This window comes from Gadus macrocephalus, chromosome 3 (genome assembly GCF_031168955.1).
Source record: "Gadus macrocephalus chromosome 3, ASM3116895v1".
In the NCBI taxonomy this organism is placed as follows: Eukaryota; Metazoa; Chordata; class Actinopteri; order Gadiformes; family Gadidae; genus Gadus; species Gadus macrocephalus.
Window position 1 is genome coordinate 6,575,362 of NC_082384.1, and position 8,699 is coordinate 6,584,060.

An 8,699-nucleotide genomic window follows, 5' to 3' on the forward strand; every position below is an offset into this window, starting at 1 on the left:
GAATGAGGCTGCAGTTCAGGTTTATAAGTGGCTCAATGGGATAATGCCTTACAGGTGAGCCTTTGATTGAGAGTTTGAATTCCGATTAGAGCATTATGAACAAGCTGGACATGACATTCGGCTATTGCCCTGCAGCTCACCTGAAAGCCAAGGCACAGTACTGCATCAGGTGGAACATCTTTCCTTCATAATTATATGTCATATTTATATATCTTCCATTAGTGTGTTCTTGAGTTTTAATTTTGCTCGGACCCCGTTAGTCACTGCTTGCGGTTATATTCATTTATTAAAACCACTAATATTATTAAAAACAACATCAACAAAAGGATAAAGCTTTTGTTATTAATGTTATTGTTATGAGTATTGGTAGGGGTAGTAGTAATAGTGGTAGTTCCTAAAAAATATTCTGGGTTTGATAAAGTACATTTGACCTTATCTTATATAAGCATTAATCGTAGTTGTGAATTAATATACTTCTACCCCTCATACTGATTCATAATAAAAAGATTACCTTATCATAAATAGTTGAAAAAGACATCAGTCTTCATTTTGGTTTCAAACCTCTCATAGAGGAAAGATCCTGCCATGTCCCTTGTGGTAACAGACTTCAATGAGGCTGTTGAACTAAATCAAGTTTAAAAACATTTATTTTCTTCACTGCTTAATAGTTTATATTGTAGAAGTACTGGTCACAAGTATGGTGAAAATTACTTGTCACAATAACTGTACATCCTGTGTGGAAAAAACCTGAGGCTGATCTTGATGCAGAAGCCGGCACATGAGCCATGTCTGTAAATTCCCTTTCATGACATTGCTGGATTGCGCCATGCTTCCTTAGAGCTGGCTGTGAGTCATCTCACAGCTTTAAAAGGCGGAACTCTCTTCCTCAGTGCCAGAGTTATTCAGCAGTGAAAGTGACAAGAGCTGTCTAAGCAGAGAGAAGAAAAGTAGCGAAGAACCTGTCAAACATTGGAAGATCAGAAAACCTCTGTTTAAAGTTTGATTGTTTTCTGGAAATGAAGATGACAAGCGGCAAAATCCCCATCGGCTCCCTACTGGTTCTCCTGGTCTTGCTGACCATTACTGAAGGTAGGTCCTTATGCTTCTATGTTCATGTGATTGTTAAGAGTAAGAGGGTATGCAATAGACACGTGTCTTGAGGTGATGTAAGTCTACCCTAACTTTTGTCTCCTTACAGGAATAAGTCTGAGGGGGTTGGGGATGGAACTGCGCTGCCGCTGCATCCAGACAGAGAGCCGTCGGATTGGTCGTCACATCGAGAAGGTGGAGATCATTCCGGCCAATTCACACTGTGAAGAAACTGAGATCATGTGAGTCCTCCTCAGAAATATTTTGCTCACAATACCTCTCTCTACAGTGATGTTAATCTCTCAAATGGTATGGAGATCTTTCCTTGGACGTTGTTGGAATATGAGAAGTGATTGTTAACTAACTCATTGTCTGCTTCTTGTTTGGTGTTGCAGTGCCACTCTGAAAAGGACGGGCCAAGAGGTCTGTCTGGATGCTGAAGCTCCATGGGTCAAGAAAGTTATTGCGAGGATGATGTCAAGGTAAGCCCAGATCCCTCTCTCCTAAAGGCAACCAGACTCTCTGTTTCATAGGTCCAGAACTACGCTTGAATTATCAGCACAAGTGACGCTTTGCTTGTTGTTCCTGGATTGTGTAACTTGACCCTTTTAACATAGAGGATATGTTTAAAGCTTCTTCGAATGCTCAAACTAATTATTTATTTTCCACCTCTCTCCACAGCAGAAGCCATTGAAATCTCCAGATTTCAATGCTTTGTTTAATGCTAGGCTGATTGTGGGCGAACACTATCAGAAGTAGTATTACCATGAGGAGGCAAGGTCACTGAGTTGCTTGTGTGGTTGTCAGACTATTTATGTTATGTTCATGGTGAAATAGTGCCGGGCACTATTAAGCTATACCTCTTATAATTGTTGCATGATACATGATGATTTTGTGTTTCATTATTAGCATATTTCTTTACAAAATAATTGTTTTATCTACCTCTGAAGGAGTTTTCCCTTCTTTTCTCAATTGTACAACTTGGAAATTGTTTTGAAAATTCTTGAGTATGTAAGACCTATTTATTTGTTTTATTTATCAATTTATTATTATTAAACGTACATGCTTTTGAAGAAATATGTATCTATTTAAAATAAAATATAACAATGAAAATACCTTGCATGCTTTTTTTCATTCATGAATAAAGTCATGCAGTTGGCCTTACATATGTTTTTATTTATCTGTTCTATCCTTATAAGACAGTGATTTTATTGTCCTTCTCTGTATGTTCAGTCTGGTCTTATACAGACCATTACCTTTTAAACAGTGTAAATATTTTTCGGAATAAAAGCAAATATACACTGCTTGCTATATTGGTCAATTAGGAGAGGCGTGAACAGGATAAGAGACCATGAGAGTGACTTTTATTGTTCTCCGTCAGTCAAATGACAAAGGGTTGAGATGTTGAAGCCGGTTTGCAGATAATGATAAATGGCCTGGTGCTCCATGCTGCCATGTAGAAGATCTCTCCCTAAGTGTGGGGATTGCTGGTTTAACCTGTGCACATTGAGTTGTCAATGCAAAACAAAACAGGTGTGCATCCTTTCCCAGCTCCAGAGTCCAATTAGTGTGACTTGGCCCAGTTGATGCTGGTTAAACCAGCCATCATCCACACAGACTCCAACAAGATGTTATCTTATATTAGTAGTAATTATGATCCTGTCAAGATTCGGCCATGTTCCTTGTTGAAATCGACTAATACTTTAATGATGCAGTTGAACTAAATTAAGTTTAAAGGTGCCATGGCATGAAAATCTCACTTTATGAGGTTTTCTAACATAAATATGAGTTCCCCTAGCCTGCCTATGGTCCTCCAGTGGCTAAAACTTGCGTTCGGTGTAAAACGAGCACTAGGTGTTCTGCTCGCCTTTGAAAAAAATGGAGGCTCAAGAGCGCTGATTTGGAATATGGTTTCTTATGTCGTCACATAGCAGTAGGCTCCTCCCCTTACTCTGCCTGGCCCACCCAGAGACACGACCGTGCGAGCACCACGTGTGTGTGTGTGTGTGTGTGTGTGTGTGTGTGTGTGTGTGTGAATACACACACTGTAACACAAGTGTTTCTTGTCGGTTCTTTGCCGTCTCTTGTATTTCCACAACGAGACTGTAGTGGGGGTTATCACAGCCATGGTTGAGAAGGAATTGGGGGAAAGGAACTTCGGCTTTGACTCCCTGAAGTACATGAACGCAACCGGCGACAAGTACATGCCGCCGGTTGCCGCGAGGCACCACCGCCGCAAAGCACCACCGCCCGGCAGCGAGCAGCCGGCAGCAGGCAGCGCGCGGTTCAGTCTACTTCAGATTGATGTGAAAGTGGAAGAACCAGAGACGTTGCAGAACCCGACAAAGTCGTTTGTGATTCATAAAATCGTCTGGAGGCGCACACAGCTTTTGGCCGTGATAATATGTATTATTTGATATAGATATCTATGTATTATACGATATTATTTAGATATAGAGCTCCATGACTGTAACGCAAGTGTTGTACACTTCCTTGTTATTTGGATAACCGTTCTGCTTTTGGTGTTATGGCGCATAACACGTCGGACTCTCGTCTCTGGTATTTCTACAACGTGACTCATAGTGGGGGTTATCTCAGCCATGGTTGAGAATGAATTGGGGGAATGGAACTTTGGCTTTGACTCTCTCAAGAACATGAACCACGACATGGAGGAGAAAGGGATTGTTGGCGGCAAATGTCTCCCACTTGAGCTTCCCGCTGACGAGGGACCACCGCCTCGGCGCTGCAGGAGGCGGAGGTGCCTAAGCGCTGCCCGGCAACAATCCCTTTCTCCTCCATGTCGCGGTTCCGTCTACTTCAGATTGACGTGGACGTGGAAGGACCAGGAACATCGGAGAACCCAACGCGGTCGTTTGAGATTCATAATATCGGCTCACAGCTTTTGGCCGTGATAATATATATTATATGATATAGATATCTATGTAGGCTATATGATATTATTTAGATATAGAGCTCCAGGACTTCCGTGTGTTCCGGCTAAAGGCTGTGTGCGCCTCGCCATTGCATACATCCACTCTAAACAGAGTGCATGGTACCGTGGCTGCAAGCTGCTCAGGGCCACACCCCCACCCTCCTCCTTGAACGGCCTCACTCCTCCTCATTTGCATTATAGCTACAGACACCAAACAGCGCATTTAGGGGAAGCTCAATGTGCGACTGGCTCGGAGTGGCTGTAACTCTGCACCACGGCTGAATTTCGGGAACGTCTTTGAATGCTGTGCAGGTGGCCCACTAATACCTATATTAAAGCATCCATGAAATAGCATGTCATGGCACCTTTAAATAGTGATTATCTAAACAGATTAACTTTGTATTTTGACCAATACTGGTCATAAGTATTGTGACCAGTGCTGATCACAATACAGTCCCGTGTGGAATTGAACAGAGGCTCTGTAGATGTCTGGCTAACAGCACATGAACCCTGTCTGTCAATTCCCAATGACAATGTTCCCGGATTGCGCCATGCTTCCTTGAGAGTTTGCTGCGAGGAACGGGACAGCTTTAAAGGCGGGACTCTCTTTTGCAGAGCCAGAGTTATCAGCAGTGAGAGTGAAAAGAGCAGCTAAGGGAGAGTGAAGAAGAATAACGATTAACAGATCAGAAAACCTCAGTTATTAGAATTGTAATTGTATTCTAAATATGAAGAATTCAAGCAGCAAAATCCCCATCAGCTCACTACTGGTTCTCCTAGCCTTGTTGACCATTACTGAAGGTACGTCCAAATTATTTTAAATTCATGTGATTGATAAGGTGTGCCATAGGCAGTGGTGTAGTCTACGTGATACGCAGGTATAGGCCTACGCCGTATACCCACTAGGAACGCACCAGGATTTGCGTGTACCCACTTAAAAATATGCACGGATACGTATCAATCGTCTTGTGACAGATCTTTCACTTCTGTGTTTATTTTTCGCAAATATCGGTTGGGTATAACTGCAATAAAATACTTTAAGCAGGGGAAGTTATCTCCTACATTCACACATTCATAAGATTCCCCCTGCGCGCTCGCGCTCTGCCCTGTCTCTGTTACGAAGCGCGAAGCTGCCCCTGCATCTCTGCACGTTAGTTGGCGGGCCGAGCCCCTCCTTCTCGCGTGTGTGTGCGTGTGTGTGTGTGTGTATCCAGTCCTCCCATATTAATGTGTAAACCACATAACAAATAGTCAACAGAAGACAATGTTTTAATCCCACTTTATATCTCCTTGTTACTTTTAGATGAGAACCCCTGGCCAGCCTTTCGGACTGGGTGTCAGGCTAGGGAATTTAAAAACAGGCATCCTTGGTTAGAGTGGAGGGAAAACAAGTTAGGTAAATGTCAGCCAACATACAGTTGGTATACACAATTGAAATTCATAATGTTAATCACTATGCAAATGAGAGTATAGCTAATTCATGGTCATTTTAAAGGTGCAGTAATTTCACACTTTTACACAATTCAATTACTGTATGGTATGTTAGATAACAACAGTAAGAGCTCAAATTAGAGCAATTGAAAGAGTGAAACATTAGTCTCCTGTCATCTCCTTCTCATAGCCATGGTTGTAAACAGTTCATTAAATTATTTTGCGTAGATTTTGTCCTTGTTTAGCATGTGCTATTGCTACTATAGATATACAAAGGACAACTTGTCATTTTTGCCTTCTATTTGTTCATACTGTTATTAAAACTGATAAACCTACTCAGCTTTCCATGATTGTTGATAATCGTTATAGGTCAGCGGGTTGTAGACCCCTGCGTTGGTGAGTGTGGTGCGACATCCCATAAGTGCCACACACGTACACGTACCGGTGGGACGGGTTTGTACGAGGCTGGGAGGGAATCATCACAGTACACCCACTGCAATAAAATAGACTACACCACTGGCCATAGACATATGTGTTGAGGTGATATAAGTCTACTCAAACTTTTGTCTCCGAACAGGAATAAGTCTGAGGGGGTTGGGGATGGAACTGCGTTGCCGCTGCATCCAGACAGAGAGACGTTTGATTCGTCATTACATCGAGAAAGTTGAGATCATTCCGGCCAATTCTCACTGTGAAAAATCTGAGATCATGTGAGTCCTCCTCAGAAATAATCGGTTCACACTTTTTTGTTAATCTCTTACATTTTATGGAGATCTTTCCTTGGACCTTGTTGGAATATGAGAAGTGTATTTATGAGAATATGATATAAGTGTATTTATTTATTTTTTTAATTGGTGTTTCAGTGCCACTCTGAAAAAGACGGGCCAAGAGGTCTGTCTGGATAATGAAGCTCCATGGGTCAAGAAAGTTATTAAGAGGATGATGTCAAGGTAAGCCCAGATCCCTCTATCCTAAAGGCAACCAGACACTCTGATTCATAGATCCAGACCCACGCTTGAATGATCAGCAGAGTCTAGCTTTGCTTGTAGATCCTGGATCGTCTCACTTGGCCCTTTGAACATCAAATTATTTATGTTTCACCTCTCTCCACAGCAAAAGGCTTTGAAAAGAAAGACAGAATTGTTCAATACTGGGCTGTCGGCTGCTGGACGAGCACCATCAGAAGCCATTACCATGAGGAGACAAGGTCACCAAGTTACTTGTGTCGTTTTAAGACTCTATTTAATGTTATTTTTTAGATAAAATGGTACCGTGCACAAAGCTAAACCTTTTATAAAAGATTCTAAGTATAAAAATATATATTTTATTATTAGCATATTTTATTTTTTGCAATTCCTTTCTCAACCAGCGTTTTACTCTTGTCAGTTGATTTTTTAATGGTTTACTAGCGGGAGGTTAATTGATAAGAAGAATCCTATTATTTCTTTTTGAAGATTAATTTTTTAATTGATCATATGTTATTAAAGCTAAATATAATCGTATATAATGAATTACTAGGCTTTTGAAGTTAAAACAAATGGATTTTTTTTTTTTATCCATATAGTTATTCTTTTTGCATCGATACTATGTCGCCTGTCAACGGTGCTTCGTTATTTATGTATTCCATTATGCAGCACATTTTTAATGAGCAAATAATTATGAAGAATAAAAACGACAATACAGAAATGGTGAGTGAAATTAGAGAAATAATAGGCCTATGTTGATCCACTCACTAACACAGGTGCAAACACACTTCTATCTAAATGAAAGACCGCCACCTGCTGGTTAATATCAGCGCCTCTCCATAGCAGAAGGCTTTGAAGGAAAATCTCCAAACCAAATTATTCGTCAGTTTGTGGACGAGCACCATTATAAATAGTATTACCATGAGGAGAAAAGGTCACAGAGTTGCTGGTGTTGTTGTCAGACTTGATTTAATGTCAAGTTGGAGATAAAATATTACCGAGAAGTAAGCTATACCTTTAACAACAGATTATTTGTGTCAAAAATATTGAATCATTTCTTTTCTGCAGGAGTTGGCTCTTTTTCATTTTTTTTCTATAATGGTAACAGTAAAGAGATGTTAACAGATAAGCAAGATTAAATAATAAATTATAATTAATTACTAGGCTTTTGAAGTCTATTTTAAATAAATCATGATTCTTTACATCAAAGCTCGGCTTTCTGCATCAGATACCTTTCCTCTGACTCATGTCTACCATATATAACACAGTGCTTTTAAAGTGCTTCTATTGTAATTAGGTGAGTGCAGGGGTGGACTTGGACAAAAATTCAGCCCTTGCATTTTCTGTCCAGACCAGCCCACTGCATTATCAGCAGACATTACATAGAAGCCCACAAATCTCACAGCATCTCCTCTAATGCATAGTACAAAGGGGAGTCATATTCCTTGATAGCAGTTATCAAATAAAGCACGTAACTATGAACTCAAGGAAAGAAATTGAGAGCTATAGCAATCGATCAGTCTTTATTCATTATAGTGTCAAATCACAACAGAAGTTATGTCATGACTAGGGGTGGGAAGAACCCTCATGGTACCCATTCAGTTTTTAGTCTGTGACTGTGAAAATCTTTTGGTGTAAGCCCAGTGTAACAGATTAAAGAATGAAAAAATATTTTTGTATCCTTTCATTTTATATTTTGTGGTTATGGGAGTTTTATTTCACCAAAATCTTGTTTTGTTCATGTAGTAGTTTTTAGGTATTGGGAGATTTATTTGTTGTGTAACTGCACCCTCTATTGGTTAGTGGTGGCTATATGCTGGATTTTTGCGTTCCTTTCTCAGTTCGCGTTCCACTGGATTGAGAGAGGTACGTTTCCACAGCAGTGCAATGCTAACTTTATATACCTGTTCTAACTTTAGTTTTAGTGCATATGGTAACTTGTGTATGTATTTCAGGATGAGTGCATTTAGTCATGTTTTGTCGAGAACATTCATGTTTTGTGAGCTTTACATTGCACTTAAAGTGTAATTCCGGCGCAAATTGAACACAGGATCTTTTTTTTGGCATGAATACCCATCAAATAAGCCCTCCAGATACCTTTTGAATTGAAAATCGAGTATTATAGTTTGCCGGGCGCAATGTTTGGCGTCCATGTTGTTGGCTTGGGCCATTGAGTTTCGCTTCTAAATCTGCATTTTTGAACCACTAATATTGTTAAAAATAGCACCAAACCTCTGCAGTAGCATGACCAGGGTCCCTACACATAAAACGAAGCACAAACA

At 40.3% G+C, this 8,699-nt stretch overlaps 2 protein-coding genes across 3 annotated transcripts; both read left to right on the plus strand.

Annotated features, from left to right (window-relative positions):
• Positions 1-890: 890 nt before the first annotated feature.
• On the plus strand, positions 891-2,205 carry LOC132453843 (interleukin-8-like). 2 transcript variants are annotated; one of them, XM_060046857.1, is made up of 4 exons: positions 891-1,089; positions 1,199-1,331; positions 1,485-1,571; positions 1,774-2,205. In XM_060046857.1, the coding sequence occupies exons 1-4, from the start codon at positions 1,017-1,019 to the stop codon at positions 1,781-1,783; spliced, it is 303 nt and encodes a 100-aa protein (XP_059902840.1). In that variant the 5' UTR covers positions 891-1,016; the 3' UTR covers positions 1,784-2,205. The 2 variants fall into 2 exon arrangements, with proteins under 2 accessions (XP_059902840.1, XP_059902839.1); XM_060046856.1 differs by having other exon boundaries at positions 893-1,089; positions 1,771-2,205.
• Positions 2,206-4,563: 2,358 nt separating this feature from the next.
• LOC132453844 (permeability factor 2-like) lies at positions 4,564-8,088 on the plus strand. The gene is made up of 4 exons (XM_060046858.1): positions 4,564-4,822; positions 6,030-6,162; positions 6,316-6,402; positions 6,566-8,088. The coding sequence occupies exons 1-4, from the start codon at positions 4,750-4,752 to the stop codon at positions 6,576-6,578; spliced, it is 306 nt and encodes a 101-aa protein (XP_059902841.1). The 5' UTR covers positions 4,564-4,749; the 3' UTR covers positions 6,579-8,088.
• The last annotated feature ends 611 nt before the right edge of the window (positions 8,089-8,699 follow it).

Coding starts and splice junctions, on each gene's coding strand:
- LOC132453844 (XM_060046858.1), top strand. CDS start 4,750: ATGAAGAATTCAAGCAGCAAAATCCCCATCAGCTCACTACTGGTTCTC. Junction 4,823..6,029: donor CTTGTTGACCATTACTGAAG/GTACGTCCAAAT, acceptor GTCTCCGAACAG/GAATAAGTCTGAGGGGGTTG. Junction 6,163..6,315: donor TGTGAAAAATCTGAGATCAT/GTGAGTCCTCCT, acceptor TTGGTGTTTCAG/TGCCACTCTGAAAAAGACGG.
- LOC132453843 (XM_060046856.1), top strand. CDS start 1,017: ATGAAGATGACAAGCGGCAAAATCCCCATCGGCTCCCTACTGGTTCTC. Junction 1,090..1,198: donor CTTGCTGACCATTACTGAAG/GTAGGTCCTTAT, acceptor GTCTCCTTACAG/GAATAAGTCTGAGGGGGTTG. Junction 1,332..1,484: donor TGTGAAGAAACTGAGATCAT/GTGAGTCCTCCT, acceptor TTGGTGTTGCAG/TGCCACTCTGAAAAGGACGG.